The sequence below is a fragment of the Artemia franciscana genome, chromosome 3 (assembly GCF_032884065.1).
Source record: "Artemia franciscana chromosome 3, ASM3288406v1, whole genome shotgun sequence".
NCBI classification, from domain to species: Eukaryota; Metazoa; Arthropoda; class Branchiopoda; order Anostraca; family Artemiidae; genus Artemia; species Artemia franciscana.
The window spans coordinates 20486228-20505629 of record NC_088865.1 but is presented as its reverse complement, the minus strand read 5'-3'; the positions used below and the strand labels follow the sequence as shown (position 1 = coordinate 20505629).

At 34.9% G+C, this 19402-nt stretch overlaps 1 protein-coding gene across 5 annotated transcripts in view; it reads left to right on the top strand.

Annotated features, from left to right (window-relative positions):
• The window catches only part of LOC136024994 (cytoplasmic FMR1-interacting protein-like), a 144758-nt gene that overhangs the window by 115014 nt on the left and 10342 nt on the right, over positions 1 to 19402 (top strand). For all 5 annotated transcript variants that reach the window (XM_065700612.1, XM_065700609.1, XM_065700610.1 and 2 more), the window contains 6 exons: positions 398 to 531; positions 3852 to 4023; positions 8073 to 8296; positions 13405 to 13499; positions 14344 to 14582; positions 18095 to 18242. In XM_065700612.1, the coding sequence (XP_065556684.1) occupies positions 398 to 531; positions 3852 to 4023; positions 8073 to 8296; positions 13405 to 13499; positions 14344 to 14582; positions 18095 to 18242 (1012 nt within the window). The remainder of the gene's footprint in view (positions 1 to 397; positions 532 to 3851; positions 4024 to 8072; positions 8297 to 13404; positions 13500 to 14343; positions 14583 to 18094; positions 18243 to 19402) is intronic.

Genomic DNA, 19402 nt, shown 5'->3' with positions numbered 1-19402 from the left:
AAATTCATCTGAGTCGCTAGTATCTCCATCAGTTGGTTCAACATGGGCATATATTACCATAACTGATACCCTGAGCTTTTACGTCATAAAGTGAGCAATTAGTACTCTATTATCAATACCTTCCCAGCTTAAACAAGATGCTCATTGTTTTAAACCAGAGTAGCCTATCATAAAGAAGAAAACTATGAAGACTTAGAAACCGACCCAAATGTGAAAATTTACACCCAAGTGCTTACTTTTTTAATTTAATAGCCACAAAACATTTTTTTTTTTTTCATGGTCCAACCTTTCTTTCTCTTGCTCTCCCAAATCAGAATTTCTTGCGTTTTGTTTTCTAAATTTTTTACGCGTGTTCCCTTTTCATTTTACTTTGGTTGACTCTTTTCTTATTAAATAGATTTGTTAGATGTCAAGGCATTCAATTTGCTCAACCAGTTGTCAGAGAAAAACCTCAAGTTCCTGGTCACGTGTATCTATGGGGAAATAAAGGATTGCATGCCGCTGCCAACGCCATCTTTGGACAATATAATGGTACTTGTATTTGGTTATTTGTAGTTAGTTTCTGAGATAGCTCTGAACTTAAAAAATAGCGAATAACTGTTGGAAGACTGAACAGTTATGCAAATATGCTATATACAACTGGTGAAGGTGAGAAAATTTCCTCCGACGACCGTCTCCAAAAGATTCAGGGTAAACTTGTAACCTGGAGTTTCGACAAGCTAAACTTTTGATAATACTAGTCATTATTTATCATTTGTTGTGTATTTATGCTTAATTAATGCTGCAGCATAACCTGTCCTAATTAAAGCTAAAACATCTGATTAGTATTGCGAAAGTTGACTTATAAAGTATTGTACAATGTCCATTTAACTAACACCAAATTCGGAGACATAAAAGGAAGAAAAAAAAACGCAGCGTAGTCTTTTTTGAGGACTGGAAAAAATATGTTGTTTTCCCCAACACAAGCTCTAAGTCTTCTTATCCCCTCACCCCTCCCCCGAAGAAAAAAAATTCCTGTAAGTGTTGATTTGATATCCCAGGCGGACGTACCAAAAACTGCGCATAAAATACACCGCAATGTTAATGAAACCTACTACGTACATAATGATAAATGCTCGCTAAGTAGGATCTTGCATTTCTTTTAGATATTCGTTATGTACTACCACTACTACTAACAACTCACTGCAGCACCAAGCCGCCTGAGGCCAACACAGCCCTCCTCCACCCCACTCTATTCAAAGCCTCCCCCTTTACATCCTCCCAAAAAGTTTTCATTTGCCTTATATCTTTCCTTCCGATATTAACAGCTTCATTTTGTAAACCTTAAATATAAAACATAACCAAAAGGTATAGGAAACTAATGAGAGAAGAAAGTTCCCTCTGAAAAAAAAATGAAGCTGCGCCGTCTAGCATAACCCAACAGAATCCTCCGTTTAATAACTAGAATATAAACTAAATTTTAAACTTAATTTATTTTTTTCTCTTTTTTACTTTTGCTTTAAACAAAAAGAGCAATGTTGCCAAACGAATTTAGTTGCTTCGGTCTTCATTTTTTTTTTTTTTTTTTTTTTTTTTTTTTTTTTTTTTTTTTTTTTTTTTTTTTTTTTTTTTTTTTTTTTTTTTTTTTTACTAGGTCATTTTCTTCATACTAACCAGCCCTAACTGCTCTATTATGAATATAATAGTTGAAGAGTAAAATAATCAACTTGCTTTAAGAAAATATGAGGTTGGGTCCAAAGGAACTTGCATCTCTAAATAAAATCCAAATTTTAACAGATGACAGTTGTACTCAACTGAAGCTTGTTTTCAATTTCATAGGTCTGTTGGATTATGGCTCTAGTGATTTGTAAACCATGAGTAGTTTCTTATAGTTCTTCGTGTTTTTTTTCTTTTATAGCCTTCTTTTAATTTAGTTTTCTTTTGAGACATTTCTAAGCTCTCTTTTTTTGAAGTTTAAGTGCTCGAGATTCTTGTCTTATCAGTATCCCAAACTCTTTGAGTGTAGTTTTAAACTAATGGAAGCGCTAAACTAAAAATAAAGCTACAAAAATGAAAGTATATCTCTTAAGAAAAGGTAATTGCCTTTTTTGAACTTGGCTAAATTGATAAAAAAAAGTAGAAAATTGAGAAAAATAAGGAAACCTTCGGGATTCTTGAAAATCTTGAAAAGGATCTTAAAGTAAAGAAATTGAAACTAAAGTCACTCGCTTGAAAGTTTCAAGAATTTGATCTAGTTTTAAATATTACTCTGTAAGTCCCTAAAAGATATACATATATAGTAAGGGGTTCTGCTTTCAATGTAGGAATCGGATCAAAGACTTATCATTCTGTATCAGATGTTTGTAGGCTCTGGTTTTAGCATCAAAATTGAAGTTAGTGGCCGCCAAGATGTTTGTTTGCCCATTTCAGTTATTGTTCATATAGTTCTATATGCATAGCAATCAAAAAGTTTCAAAAAATGTGATTGCTGCTATTTACGGTCGATTTTTTTTTTTTTTTTTTTAATAAAGGATTTAGAAAAACTTAAGATGGTTTGAATGTAATACATTTTTAAGGGTAAATTAATTTTAAAACATGATTTAAGAAATGACTTTTAACGTGACTCGTTCTTTTAATAGTTCAACATTGTTTCCTAAATCTCTTTCCACTAGTTACAATAGCAAATATACCCTTCATGTCAACAACAACACAATGCTGCCAAAATAGATTTGAAAATGAGATAATCACATGTTTGCAAGGCTGAAATTAGTAAAAAGTCCATTAATTAGATTTGTTAAAAAAATTAAAATCTATAAGCAGAACGACATATCAAGAAGAAATCATTGGATTGAGAAACTCCAAAAAAATATAGCTAAAGTCAAGTAACTTTGGTCAGCTTGCAAATGCAGTTGAGATACAAATCCCTTGTCTCAGAAAAGATACAAGGGAAATTGGAGGATACTTTGAGTTTCTTGTCTTGAAGGTTGATCTTTTTAGCGCGACTCCTATTCGATTCAATATTGGTTGCGTCACAAAATGTATAACCGGGTTCAATAATTTTTTTTGTAAAGTTTTAAAATTTGTACCACAAGCAAAACTTTTTTGAATATGGTAAGAAGAGCAGCCGAATTTGAGTGTCGCTTGATGTTCTTACTTTTTTTTTCTGAAAGACTGGCTTGGTTTTCTAATCTTAGATGACTCTTTTTAATTTATGAAATCTTTGCGTTGATTTTTATAATTTATAGCCTTCATTAAGATACAGTAAAGACATTTCATAAAAGTATTTATATATTTATATGTGTGTGTTACCGTGAATGTCCGAAATCTGGTTAATGTCGATATTCATCGGTAAATGTCCAAAATTTCTTTTTCTCTGCTTGGGTTCAATTAGCTTTGCGAGTCAGCTTTGTCAGTCTTACGCAAGCTATGATGGGACAATTTAAAGGTAGGCTAGGATAGTTTATTTTAGATTAGGTTAAGTTAGTTTAGGTTAAATTAAGTTACATTTGGTTATAAATATTAAAAATGGTTTGAAAACCTAACTTAACCAAACCTAATCTAACCTAACCTGTCATCATAAAACCTTGCATTGAACTCAAGAAGTTGACTGGCAACACTGACTAAATTCAAGGATAAAAAATGCTATTTCAGACATACACCGATGAATGTTATCATTCACCAATTTTTTACATTCACGGTAACATCTGCATATAGAGAAAAAAGGTTTTAATTAAGGAAACACTTTCAAGCATAACTTTTGTAGTTCTTGACTTAGCTTTGTTTTTCATTGCTTCATTGACAACATATGCCACCTATCCCGATCCCACCCTTTTTGTCTTTCTAAAATTGTCCACTTTTTTTCTATTTTGTAGGTTTTGTTGGAGCGTCACATTTCAAAGCTATTGTTCAACTGCTTGGATACCAAGGTATTGCTGTTGTCATTGAAGAAGTACTGAAAATAATCAAGTCGTTGGTTCAAGGAAATATCTTGCAGTTCACAAAAACATTGCTGAATGCTATGCCAAAACAGTGCAAGCTTCCAAGGTATTTCCTATGGTTTTAATCTATGAATAGTAAATTCGTGGGCAGAGGATGGTGTATGCCACCTCCCCCCGCAAAAAAAAACAATTTCAAATATTTATCTGCAATTTACTATAGCTGTTATATTATTTGCCTATCCTGGCTTTTTGGACCTATACCCCCCCCCCCTTCTTACCGAGAAAAGTACAAATATATTTCTACTCTAATTTACTGTTACCTAGTTCTAGTTGATCTTGTCTCACAATCCTTTTAGAACATTTACTTTTCTATAGCTTTATTTTATAGTCAATTGTTTTGGTTGACTGATGCCGAATTGAGTGTAAAAGTGATATCGGATTGAGTGTAAAATTCGTTGCGAATTCTAGGGTGAAGTGCAAGAGCTAAAATACTCTGGGAAGTGTAAATGACTTAAGTAAATTGAATTTCAATGAGGTTACTCTTACCACTAAAGAATTGCCTTGAATTCCAAATTGTCAAGTTCAAGTTCTGTTTATTACTACATAATTTCAATATAAAAAACCAATTTGGCAGAGAGAGGGCTCGAGGCCAAATGGCAAACAATTAAATAAACTGTATGCTATAACTACATCAACATAAAATAATATCATAAATTAATCATAATCCATCCAGGTTCCAGATTCAAACCACCAGACTGAGTTGGGATTTACCGCCACAAACCACACATTTATTATTTTACTTTAAACATTTTCTATGAGCATTGATTTTATTTTGTTTTTCAGCGTATTAGTAGAAAGTTCAAGTTTGATTACATTATGATAACTTTGCCATACCCTCAATATTGTGTTTCTCAATGAAAATCTTGATTTTTCTGAAATTATCAAGGGTTGCAGGGCTTTACAAGGATTACGCGTGTTATGGTCGTGATCGGAATTAGTTCCAGAAAATAGATCGGGTTCATAAAAATATTCAGGTAGGGAATTTGAATGATGTTTTTTCTTAAATAAAATAGAATGAAAAACAATAAAAGATTCAAGGGGCAAAATGTTCAAAAAAAGAGGAAGACTTTTAGTTGACGACTTATTAGGGCAAGAATCAGGAGATGGTACAAAAAGCGTAAGAATTCGGAGAGCTTTATTCTGCTGCCTTATCAATGGTAATATATTCGATCGAAAAGTATTCAAATATACAAGAGGACAGTAATTTAAGTAAAAATAAAAAAAATAAATACACCGCAGGGCATCATAAGGGAGAAATGGTTTAAGAAGCCTGATCATACCGACGTTCCTTGCAACCTTTACCCTCAGGCAATTTATGTGCTCCTTCCAACTTAAATTCGAATCAACTATCACTCCTAGATACCGAAGATGGTGGACTCTGCTGATCGTAGTATCACATTTTTCTATTGTTAGAGAATTAAAAGTTGGCAATGCTTTTGAAATCCGAGAGAAAATCAGGAATTTGGTTTTAGATGTATTAATACATAAATTATTCGCTGCGAACCATTCAAGCAGATATGTAAAAACTTCTTTCATTTTTAAACGTAGTACAAGTTCAGTAGGACCACTAATATTGAGGGCTGTGTCATCCGCGAATAGAACCGTGAGGCCGAGATCTTTCATAGAATTATCAATATCGTTAATATAAATTAAAAATAAAAGGGGGCCAAGGATTGACCCTTGGGGAACTCCGACTTGTCCATCCAAAGAGATCAGTTCAGATCTCGTAGTATCAGCATCAACATACTGGCTTCTCTCAGACAGAAATGACATGATCAGGTTATTAGCAGGTCCTCGAATACCGCAATTCTCAAGCTTTCTCCGTAAAATCTTATGACAGATTGTATCAAATGCCTTTTTTATGTCAATAAATATAGATGCTGGAATTTCACCTCGATCAAGAGCATCATGAATATATTGCGTGACCGCTAGGATAGCTTGTTCCGTTGAATGGCTTTTCCGAAAACCGAACTGTGACTTACTAAAGTATTTGTGTTTTTCTAGGAAATTATTTACTCTCTTGTAAATGCACCGTTCAATAACTTTCTCAAACGCGGAAAGGATTGAAATAGGTCTATAATTAGATGGGTCTTTAGGGTCTCCTCCTTTGTGCAGAACAATAACACGTGCAGATTTCAAACATGATGGGAACTTCCCGCTCCTGAAACAAATATTCACAATATGCACAAGGAGGTCAGCTACATTAGCAATAATTAGTTTTAACAGTCGGGTAGATGAACCGTCTATCCCTTCAGCTCCACCAGGTTTTAGAAGATTAACTATGTTTATCAGCTCTTCTTTTGAAGTCGGCGTTAAAAATAGCGAAGACAAGGAAGATGGAGGTAGGTAATCTTCAAACTTATTTCTTTGTTCAGAATTATTAGCAGCTACAGACTCCTTTACCGTACGTATACCAACATTGGCAAAATGCTTATTAAACACGTTTGCTATACCAGGTCTATCAGACACCAGTTCAGGACCATGATTTATAGATTCAGGAAATTTAGACATTTTTTTCTTTCCAATAATTCCATGGATAATCTCCCAAGATTTTTTGGGGGAACCCGAAGCTTCTGCAAAAAGTTGTGACGCTTTTGCTGCACGGATCACTTTAGTTAAATTGTTTTTATATAATCTGAATTTTTCCTTGTTATCTTCACTTGGGTTCTCTATTCGGATTTTATAAAGTTGATTTTTTATTTTAATTGATCGGACAATTCCTTTAGAGATCCAAGGTTTTCTTGGCTCTTGGCGTCTTGATTTACTTGTTTTCGCAGGACACGCACGATCAAAAGCCTTTTCAAATTCTTGTATAAAATAATTAGTTGCTTGATCAACATCCTGATTGTCCAAACACGGACTACGGTTAATATTATTTAATTGGTTTCTAAGAGATTCAATCGATTCTGCATCAAGCTTTCGAGTTTTCCGTTCAGGATGTTCTACTTTTGGCTTATCAAGTGTAACTTCTGAAAGGATTAAAAAATGATCAGAATCAGAGTCCAAGTTTTGATCTAGAGGCAAGTCTGAAGTTTTGTACTTGTGGGCTTTTACCAAAAAAAAAAAAAAACTGCCTAGTCCATGTTTATTTCCCAAAAGGAAAAACTTCAAACTGTCTTGCTAAACCATGGATCCAAAACCATACTAAGTCCAAGCAAATTTTCTGAAGAAGAAACTTGGAGCCTACCTATTATACCCTGCTCTTTTCGGTTGACATAAAAATGAGAAAGTGCACATAAAGAGTTCATAGTTATTAATAGAAGAAGTAATATCTTTAAAAGGGAAAAAAGGTCCTTCCAATATTACTACCACAATAGGCTCGTCATTGAATGAAGGATTTCCCAGCATCAAGCAAAAACAACCCTAAACAAAGTACCCATAGAATAGCCGAGAACAGGCAGTGTCGTTCAATGCAAGGGCTGAACATCATAGTAAAATTTAACAATAATAAGCAACTAAAAGTTATTTAGTCTGGCTCATCAAATAAACAAGCGACTACAATTTATTTACTCTGGCTCATTGGAGAGGTGCCATCAATATGGGTTAGATAGAACAAGATAATTAGATGTTTTCACTTTAGTTTGGAAAGCCTTAAAAATAGACTTTCCAAGATCTTGATGGATCTAAAACAGTGACGCATACCGAGATACTTAATAGGCTCCTTTTCACATATTTTAAAGGCATGTGCAGTAAAAGAAAAAGCATCTTCTAAACATGATTTTAGCCGGTAAGAATTTAAAAGGTGAATTGATCGCCGTCTTACTTGGGTGGTCTTGCCCATAAGACAGCAACACCTTCGATTATTATGTCAACTGATGCATATAGGTCTAAGTTATAGGAAATGAAATTTGAATGATTGCTTTCAAAGGTGGGTATTGAAGAGATTATTTTGCGTCAAATTTGTGTTTTAGGTCGAACAGTATCTTAGGCCAGTAAAATAGATCTTTTGACCTGTGCTAAAAGGTTCAAGTTCCCTCCTCTTTGATTCCGCGTAATCGCAAAATTAGCAAACGATTTCAAATTGTAAAAAGAAGAATCGTTATCTCTGAATAACCGGTCATTTTACTCCTCGTATTATCTAACATTATTTCTTAGGTACGACTATGGATCTCCTGGAGTATTATCATACTACCAAGCGCAGTTGAATGATATAGTTCAATATCCTGACGCCCGTACTGAGTTGTTTCACTATTTCCGTGAATTTGGTAACTCCCTTATTTTCTGTCTGCTGATTGAGCAAGCCTTGTCTCAGGAAGAAGTTTGTGATCAGCTTCAAGCTGCACCTTTTCAGAATATACTTCCTCGGGCTTTTGTTAAAGGTAAGCTCAATAGTTAGGTTGGAAAAAAGCGTCGTCTTAAACGTTCTTTTGATCAGTGCCGATTAAAAGTTGCGTACTACAGTGTAGAAATAACGACATATTACTAAAACGTTGTCATACCAAAATCAAAATATGTTCCCTGCGAAAATTAAAAAACGATGGTGCATATTTTACTTTGATTAAGTTAAAATAGGATATATTAAAAACAAGTATCAGGTGATTTTGCTAAAGACTTAAACCTATGTTATCAATTTTAAAAATATACTATTCGTAATACTATCATCTATGAAATTGTAACAATTGAAGCGTTTGATAGATGAATAAATTTGAAGTAAAAATTAAGATGTGAAAACTGGCTTTTCAAATGAAAAGGCTGACAGGAAATTTGTCAAAATGAGTTTGTCTATTCGTGTTTTTTTTTTTTTTTTTTTTAGACGGCATCATATCGCAATAAATGTTTAGTGTCTGATTTGCTACATGAGTATTCTGTTCTTTCCTCCTCATTATTGACCATTTAATATTGTTCGTGTTCTTCTTTTTTCTTTTTTTTTTATAGAATGCATTATGTTTATTCACTACAATAGATTACCTAAATTTGTAGACTAACTAAAATAGACTAACAAATGACTAAATTAAGACTACCCAAGACTACTGACTCTAGGACTACGGTTATCTTTATGTTCCCGAAGGTAAACCTTGTTGAATTAAAACTACTGACATTATTCCTATTTAGTTTAGTATGGTATTTAGTTGCCAATTTGCTCTGATAGGGATGAGGAATGGGGCGGTGGAAGTCAGGCTGTATATATGTTGTTAATTGCCTTTGAGATAAGCACTTGTAAAGCATGGCTTTTGAAGACGGTGACTTTACGTAACGGTTGTTGAGTGTTTTACCAAAAGACTATACAAACTTGGAAACTTTTTTTCAAATATTCGAAGTAAATCAGGAATGCCATCTAACGATTCCTAGGAACGCTCGTGCTGCCTTCATTTTTTTTAATTAAACTGAAAGCTACTATTCTACTCAGAGTGTTATCAGTTTTTAATTCTTACAATAGCTCTGGAAGAGCGCACAGAAGTCTAATCCCTTCAGTTCTTTACTGTAGGGATAAATGAAATGATAGCACATTGACTACTTTGAAACTTTGAGGACAAAAGGTTCTACGAACAATTTCATTTATCCATTCTGGTATATTTTTGGTCTAAATTTTCTCTAGAATTTGTCCTAAAGTTGAGTGAGTAAGCCACCCTCGTGACAGCAAAATTGTATTGCCTACAGGAAAGTGTTTTGAAGAAATCCACTCTGAGGCAATGGAGAAAGGGGTAAATTGCACGAAATGAGGATTTCTAAGAAAGTGAGATAAACAGAAAATGAACAGACCTCCTGAAAGCTTGGTATCTTGGTCATATTCAAGTGCTGACTTAAGCTGGAAGAGCTACCTCTTCTCACCCAGATCAGGCACAAGGCACAAAATAAAAATGGAATTGCAAAGACGGATTTGAAATATCTTAAAACAAGCAGCACTGTACGCGAACGCTGGCTGCCAGTTATTTTTCTTTCTTGAATTGTAACATCGACTTCAACATTTTTCCATGAGTAGAAATAATCGTTAAGTGATTATTTCTTTTTAGTAACTCCTAATTAAATTGAGCAATAAAATTATGCTTATTCTCTTGTAATGTTATGCCCTCTACGCAAAAATATCTTTGAATCGTGGCGCTGTACACAGTGCCCAGGCAACACGATAAAATCCTGTAAAAAAAGAACCTGATACTATAGCCTGTGCACACTGATTTGTATTCGTATAAACTATGTAAAAGATTGTCATAGGCACTACCAGGAGATTTGCTTTTACTGATTTAAAAATTTTCCCCTTTTCATATATAAAATGTTTAAATGTATTTAAAATATGTATACAATGTATTTCAATATCAGAGGACACCATTGTGGAGGTTGTGATGGCTTCAGCCACTTAAAAAACCAAGTCATACAGAACTTTCATCCATATGAACAACGCCAATTACGTCAAGGTCATATCCAGGGTGGAGGGTTTAGGGGGGTTTGAACTCCCCCCCCCCCAAAAAAAAAACGTTTTTCCGACTCGTAATAACTTAACGAAAATGAATACAAACAAATTTTTGATGCGTTTTAAATTCTGTCGGTCTGTCCCAGTTCTGCTACTTCAGGCACTTTCAGGTAAGCTGGGACGATGAAATTTGGCAGGCGTATCAAGGACCAGACCAGATTAAATTAAAATAGTCGTTTTCCCGATTTGACCATCTGGGGGGGTGCGGATAATTCGGAAAAAAAAAAACAGAAAAAATGAAGTATTTTTAACTTACGAACGGGTGATGGTATCTGAATGAAATTTGATGTTTGGAAGGATATCGTGTCTTAGAGCTCTGATTTTAATTCCCGACCAGATCCGGGTACATTGGGGGGAGTTGGGGGGAGGACCTAAAATCTTGGAAAACGCTTAGAGTGGAAGGATCGGGATGAAACTTGGTGGGGAAAATAAGCATAAGTCCTAGATACGTGACTGATATAACTGGAACGGATTCGCTCTCTTTGGGGGAGTTGGGGGGAGTGGTAATTCTGAAAAATTAGAAAAAATGATTTTTTTTTTTTTTTAACTTACGAAGGAGTGATCATATCTTAATGAAATTTTATATTTAGAAGGATGACGTAGCTCAGATATCTTATTTTAAATCCCGACTGGATCCAGTGACTTTGGGGGGGAGCTGGAACCGTAAATCTTGGAAAACGCATAAAGCGGAGAGATCAGGATGAAACTTAGTGGGAAGAATCATCACAAGTCCAAGATACGTGACTGAAAATAACCGGACCGTATCCGCTCTCTTTGGTGGGGTTGGGGAAGGGATTAATTCGGAAAAAATAGAAAAAATGAGGTATTTTTAAATTACGAACGGGTGATCAGATTTTGATGAAATTTGATATTTAGAAGGATCTTGTGCGTTAGAACTCTTATTTTAAATCCCAACCAGACCCGGTTACATTGGGGGGAGCTGGAGGGGAAAACCGGAAATCTTCGAAACGCAATATCTTGGAAAACGCTTAGAGTGGAGAGATCGGAATGAAACTTGATGGGAAGAATAAGCACAAGTTATAGATCCGTTCTCTTTAGGGGAGCTGGGGGTTGTTAATTTGGAAAAATTAGAAAAATTGACGTATTTTAACTTAAGAACGGGTGACCGGATCTTAATGAAATTTGATATTTAGAAGGAACTAATGTTTCAGAGCTCTTATTTCAAATCCCGACCAGATCTGTTGACATTGGAGGGAGTTGGAAGGGGAAACCGGAAATCTTGGAAAACGCCTATAAATGTCGTAGATACATGATTGACGTAACCGGACTGGATCCGCTCTCTTTGGGGGAGTTAGGGGGTGGGGTTCACTGCTTTGGCGACTTTGGTGCTTCTGGTCGTGCTAGGACGATGAAAATTAGTAGGCGTGTCAGGGAGCTGCACAAATTGACTCGATAAAGTCGTTTTCCATCTGGAGGGCTGAAGGGAGAGGAAAAATTGAGGTATTTTTAACGTACGAGTGGGTGATCTGATCTTAATGAATTTTGATATTTAGAGGGACCTCGTGACTCAGAGCTCTTATTTCAAATCATGACCGGCATTAAGCTTATGATTTTCCTTTTAAAGCAATCGATTGATTCTTAGAATTTTGCCAGAGCTCATACCATATGAGCTCTTGGCTCTTGGCTCTTCCCACCTCGTCACAAGTGCCATATGAGTTCTTAGCTCTTGTTTAAAAGTTTGTTTTAACTCCCCTCCCCTTCTGAAAATTTCCATACTCTTTGATTACTCTTCTAAGTACTGAAAGCTGCAGATTTTTTTTTGTGTTTTTGCGCTTAGCAAAGCGGCTTCGACCGTTGAAGAAAAGGGTGGTGGACATAAGTTTCGAAAGGGAAGGATCCCCAGTTAGCTTTGAGCAACTGGATTGGCCTCAGGCACAATCCAATAAAGCCTTGCGTATTTCGATACTGTGGTATGAAACTATCTTTCTTCCAAATATGCTCCGATTGAAACAATACTATGTCCTAAACCGCTACTTTTCAGGAGAGCTTTTGAAGTGTTTTATGCTGTTTTACATCACTTCAAAAAAAGTTACAGAAGAACAACCGAACTGCAGAGTTTTTAAAGTAGATCAAAGATTTCTTCTTAAAGCTGTTTCAAGTCCTAATAAGGACTTTACATAGTTTCAGAGTGTGGTAAAAGCAACTTTGCAACATAGGATAAGAAAAAAAAAGAGGTAATTTGAAATACATCTAGTGATACGGTGCCAATTCTAACTGCAGATTCGGATTCAGCACAAAATTTCACGCAAGGTAGACTAATAATCCATTCTTTTTTTCATTTTTGGGTGTAGCATAGTTTCACTCAGAGTACATTTTGAGGCAGGATAGTTTCATTCCAGTGTAGAAATTTGAAGCGAACTTCTAACGCGGAAGGTTTTAAAATCACACAAGTACTGAAGGACGGACACAAAGTACTCCAATTCCAGCTGCGCGAAAATTATCTTTGACGTCGAATGCACAACGAGGTGCTGATCCAAAAGTTTTTCTTCTACATGAACAAACCATTAAAGCACCCTTTTATTTGAGAACACTTGAGATTTTAGGAGGGAATCTCCTTGAAGGTTAACCTGAAATTTCCTGCTACTAAATTTTCATCTCGGACGTTGTGGGGACTTTAACTGTCCAATCGTGTCGACCTCTTTCTGCTTTATCTTATTTTCACTGTAGATAAGCTCAGGCTACCATAACTAGATACTTTCTTATCACCTCAGAAGAAGAATATAGACTGTCTGATAAATGGTAGGAACCGTGATGTTCTTTTGGTATTCCGGTTCTAGGATATTAAGTTTATTTTGGTGTGGCTTTTGCTGGAAATTCGTTTGGATTTGAAACATACCCTGTATACTGCTTTATTACTCACTTCATAGCGTTGTGTTACATTGCACCTTGTAATTTTTGACTTTATAAAGCACTTTTTTACAATTCATTTTATAAAATTACCATATTAAAGTAGATTATGTCTGCTTGTGTTCTTTTACCAGTATGTCTCTTCTTTTCTAGAGGGAGAAAAACCTGAAACAAAACAAAAGAGGCTTGAGCAAAAATATGCACAGCTTCAGGTGATTGCAGCTGTTGAGAAGCTTGGCAATGCAAAGGTACGCTATCTTGTCAATGTTCTAATTACGAAAGTATGTACGAATATTGCAATAAAAAAAAAAATCCGGTTCGGTCGCTGCTTTACCTCTCTAAAAAAAAATAAGAAAAGAAAAAAGTTTGAGGGATAGCAGTTTACCATTTTGCTAAATTTACAAATGAAAATTTGCAGCCCAAGTTTAAAAATTAAAAATAATACGAGCCATCAACATACTAGACAATACCAGTTATATTTCTAGTAATTTTTTTTTCTTTTTTTCAATTTCTTTAAATTTCAACTTTATATTACCATTAAACAATACTAGCAATAGCAGTATAGTTAAAAGTCAACAGACGTTTTAAGATTTTTTTTTTTCTTTTGTATGCTAATAGATAGATATTCATTGCAAAATAGCCACAGGGCTATGTCAAGACAAAAAAAAAACTACACGTAACATCAATTCAGCAGCCCATATAAAACAAAATAGAAAAATAAACAGCTTACATACATGCAGCAATTCTTTAAGCAGTCGCTTTCCTCCCTTTCCCTGTAAAAATTTTCTCTATGCTTTTTTCCCAATTTAATATATTTTGCAATGTTTTTTATAGTCCCAAAATCATTCGAACCCTTTACTGAAACCAACCACTCACTTGCCCCCACCTTTCTTGAAAATAAATATCTCCCTTAATCTTAAAAGTAATTTGAGACAAAAGGCAATAAAATGAAGCAAACTCCTAACTTCTGAATAAATGACGTTTAGTTCACTATTTTGCTAACAGATTTTGTCAAGTGTCAGGACTAGTTGCTATTTTTGTCCAATGATTAGTGGTTTTTCTTTTCAAGTAACCATTGATTCCCTTCTTTAGCAACTTACTATTGCCCGAGATGGAGACCTTCTTACAAAAGAGAGGCTCTGCTGTGGATTAACCATTTTTGAAGTTGTTTTGAATCGAGTAAAGGAGTATTTAGATGACCCTGTATGGAGGGGACTACCCCCTGCTAATGGAGTCATGTCTGTTGACGAATGCACCGAGTTTCATCGACTTTGGTCTGCTCTTCAATTTGTATATTGTCTTCCAGTTGGTGCGAATGAGTTCACTGTTGAGTAAGTTTTGACCCATTTTATAACTTAAACCGAACCGAATGGGGAGCTTACAAGAGTGGAAATTGTCGTGTGTATCAGAGAGATAATCACCAATATCATCTAGTATTGGTGATTTTCTTCCTTTTTTAGACAAATCTAAACTACTGTGTACTTGTGTACAGCTACTTCGTGACGTAGAGGAAGGTCACAGTATAAGTATATACCAGTAGCGAAATCTTTTTCCAAACATGACACACATTTAATAGCGCGTAATTTGACTCTGAGCATGTGCGTCAAAACCATAGACTCGGAGCATATACATCAGAGTCATAGTTTCAGTTTCTACTTGGTTTTCCATCGGGAACATTTGTTATTGCACGTTCGCAAAGGCGGGGTCGTGAATCTTGTGTGGTTTTAGATCTGTGTCAAAAATTTTCAATGGAGAGTGTAGGACTTTTCGCTACTGTATATTACCTTTACTGTAGGGAAGGCTAAGAAAGCAGAATTGTAATGCCAGTAGGCCTACCAGCTTATAGCTAAATAGTCTGTTTAACCTTCCAAGATTTTCTGAAGCTGGCCTAAACCTACTTCGTAAATTCTGGGTTTTGACTTGAAATAATTCTTGTAAAGGAGATGCTGATTAATCATCGCCTAAAGAGAAATTTTACATTTAATCGTGTATCATTGCAGATTAGTTAGATCATTTATACAGTTTTTTAATTTTTTAAGGAAATCACCAAACGCTAAATTGTCAGGGGCTCTCGCATGTTTCAGTCCCTATCTTTTTCTGCCAAATGGTCGGAGGTCCAAGTCTTATTCAACCAGGAATTTCCAAATCCCTCTTTCAGCAGGCCCTGATTGATATCAAAGTAAGGCTGTGGACCCCAGTCATATGTGATGGATTCAAAGATTTGATATTTTTTTAGCAGAATCGACCAATAGAGGGGGGGAATGTCTTATGAGACAAGGTGCCTCGGATGCCCTGGACGGGGGAGCCGTGACCAGTATTTTTTTCTCGATGTCTGCCATTGTTTATTTGAAGTAATTCTGCATCAAATTGTATCAAAAAGTAAAATCAGAAAGCACACAGCTAAAATACATTAAGAACTGTGCAGTGATAGTATCAAATGTTCCTAATGAGACGGTCCTTGGGGAAAGGGTGGAATTTTGAAGGGTCAGTGAGAGTAATTTCGAAAAAAAGGACATTGAAATGCACAAAAGGTGGGATGGAAAAACTCCTTTTCTTTATTGCTGGACTCTCTTCTAAGACAAAATTACCAGCCCTACCCGGTCCCCCTAGAGACGAAACCTGATTTATGTGCATCTATAGGTGCAACATTTGTTCTTTTTTCTACATCAGTCGTTCCTGAGAATTCGCACTCAAAATTTAACCAAAATTTTTTGTTAGAGCCGTTTTGAGGTGCTTCATTCATTATCGGTAGTAAAGAGTATAATAGGGTAGGCCTTACTTTATTGTGTTTACACTATTTTATTTAAATTTTTCAAGCTTTGTTTTTCACTCTGTGTGTTTCACACTTATGTAAAAATTTGTCCTCATTTAGATGACTGTTACAATTTGATGCTTCCCTTTGACTTACTTAAGTGTAATGTAGTTTTTAATTTAGTTTTTTAATCATGTAATCACTATTGTACGTCCGATGTGCTTCATAGCCCGTAGAGTTTTACGACCTGATAAGCCATTTATGAATAATCTCAGCATTGTGGTAACGACACGAATAAAATCTAATTTTTTTAAGCTAGTGTACGTGGTACTCAACCCCTGTTCAATTTAACCCCGATTTGACTCAACATTCGGTAATTTTTTTGTGGTTAATCACATTTAAAGGAAACATGCTAATAGAATAACGGAAATACCGTCTGATTGCTTATTTTATTCTTCTTCGAAATATCATGGTCGCTTTTCTGACAATGCACTCCATCCCCTATTGGTCTCTGAAATACCTCTAATAATATATTACTCCGTTATTTTCCATCGCGTAATACGTCATGTCTTCTTTTTTCGCGATCCGATGAGAAGATTTCCGCCAAGAGATCTCAATACAATTATCTGATAAAAAAAAAATGGCATTGTATGTGATTTGAAAATATGGATAATAATAGAAATAAACATAATAATCTCACTAATAGAAAAATACTACAATTATAAAATAAGAATTTTATTATTTTAGTGTTTTTTGTTAGCTTTTTCTGTATCTTAGGGCTATATCTGGGGTCATCAAGAGGGTGGGGTGCATTGTCAGAGAAGTGACCATGATATTTGAAAAGAGGAAAAAATAAGAAATCTGATGGTGCTGCTTTCATTTTATTACCATGTTTCTTTTGGATGTGGTCAACCTTAGAAAACTTACCCCATTCACTGTAACCTGACTGAAGGCTAACTGGCTGCATATGCATTATTGGATTGGAACTCACTCAAATTGTGTCGATTTAAATAAGGGTTGAATTGCAAGGGGGCTGAGTTGCATGGGGTTAAGTAAAATAAGATCGAATTAAACAGGAAGGGGGAGTTAAACGGGGATTGAATTACAAGGGAACCTTTTTAGCTTTATAAATCCTTCGACTAGAGCCCGCCAAAAAATATATTAAAACATTTGCTATTTTTGTGACAGGAAAAAACGCAAATATTACATTGATTTTTTTCTATTATTTTCTCAGGCTTTCGGTTCCTTTTGCATTTGACTCTTTTTGCTATTAAATTATTTGATAATGAACGTATGGTTCTAGAAAAAAAAATACCTTTAAGAAAATAGTGTTGGAACAAAAAAAAAATACGTATATTCTGTTTTACTTTTTGTGGCCAGAGGCCGCTTTCTTTAATCTAAACGTCCTCTTTCTATTTTAAGTGCAATAGGCCTGATGAAGAAGAATCACTTTGGTGTAATTTATTAGAGAATCTTAAGTCATTTTTCAGCATTGTCTTTCTATCCTATTTGTCTCAAACGGTTTTACGAGGAAAGTTAATTTATCCTGTAGTTTAGATGTTATTTGATCAAGAAGAACGGAATTACGATACAATTCACTTTTTAAAATTCTATACAATTCAAATTTACCATTGTAACAAGCAGCAGCCTGTCGTACGACATGGATAAAAAACTGTCTCCTGCGGAGACCGGAGAAAAAATATTTTATCGCCTTTCTTTCCAAAACAAAATTTAAAGTCCTCATCCCCTCGCACCCCCCCCCCCCAAAAAAAAAAGAAACTTCCTGAAAATTTCAACCAAATTCCCCAACAATGAGACAAAAAAGGGTAGACATAATAACTCGATGTAAAAATTCTTCACCTTTTTAATGAAACCTATCGACAGTATGCTGAAAGGTACTTGAACTTCTTCAGGCTTTAGATACCCGTTGTATAATTTAACTACTGTTTTCAGAGGTGGGAGTTACTGACATAGGCATGTAGATAATTGTAGATAAGTTAGTCCTTAAGGAAGGATGTCTTAGTGAATATTGATTTGTGATAGTTAGTGTTCTTTTGTTTTGAAACTCTACTGTACAAACTATAATTGCAGACAATTATTTGGAGAAGGCCTTCATTGGGCTGGGTGTGTGATGGTGACTTTATTAGGTCAACAGAGACGATTTGAGACTCTCGACTTCTGCTACCATATTCTCAAAGTACAAAGAGTTGATGGCAAGGATGAGGATGTTAAAGGCACGGTAAGTAGACAATATGCTTACAATTAATATCTCCCAGAAGCCAATGGAAAAAAAATTGTTCGAAGAGTTTTGTTTCTTAAGTTTGTGACCACTTGAAACATAAGTCAATCGAAGCGTTTTGTTTCTTAAGTTTGTGACCACTTGAAGCTTCCGCCAGAGAATGTTCTGTGTTCTGAAAGTTTTGCAAAATGTAATAGCTTATTACCCAGTTGTGATTTTTACCAGTACAAATATGAGGGTCCCAGTTTTAGTTCTGAAATAGGAAGTGTTGTTTTTTGTCTTTTGTATTACTATTTAGTTGTATTAGCAACTCCAAGTGGTTTACAATATATTTGTTTTTATATATAACAAGCAAAAGCTATATACGCTGTTATACTAGTGAAAAAATGAATAAACATCGAAGTAAAATTTATTTAAAATAAACTGTATACACATATTTTTTTTTGTTCGCCCATATACGGATTTATTTACTCATTACTATTTATTGATATATTTGGGCCGTAGGGTCTTAATTGGGTTGATTAAAGTCGTTGATGATATAGTTAAAGTTGGAGCAATAAAAAAAAAAAAAAAAAAAAAACACCATTGTCCATGTTGGAACATCATGCATTTATTATATTAGAAGAATGGGTGTAAAATTGATGAAAATAAATAAGCTCTGGCTAAGATTGCATTTAAAGTGTGTATACGTACTCCTAATGCACGGTATGCTTCTTGAAAAAGCAAGTTACATTAAATTTCCAAAACTACTAAGTAGTTGTGGCGTGTTGAAAGTATTTGGAAATAAAATACATCGTTTTATATTTTTATATATATTGACGTTTTGAATGTGTTAAAACGTGTATTTTCTTATTTGGATTGACTTAAAAGTTTTAACAGCCCTTTTAACGTCTCTATCTCTCTTTTCTTTCTATTGTCTTCAGTTTTAACGGGATGATTAAATTACAAAAAAAAAGTTGCTACGAAAAGTAAAGGGTGAATTTGAAACTCAAAACAAACAGAAGTTCCCCTGAATGAATTGATAAAAATAAAACAAACTAGATCTACGTTGCATGGGCAACGTGAGGTGTTGCGGCAACCTTTGCTCGGCTTCGCCGAGTAAAGTGTTGCGAGAGCAACACTTTGGTTTTGTTTCCTCGCTGCGACTAAACGCTGAAGTT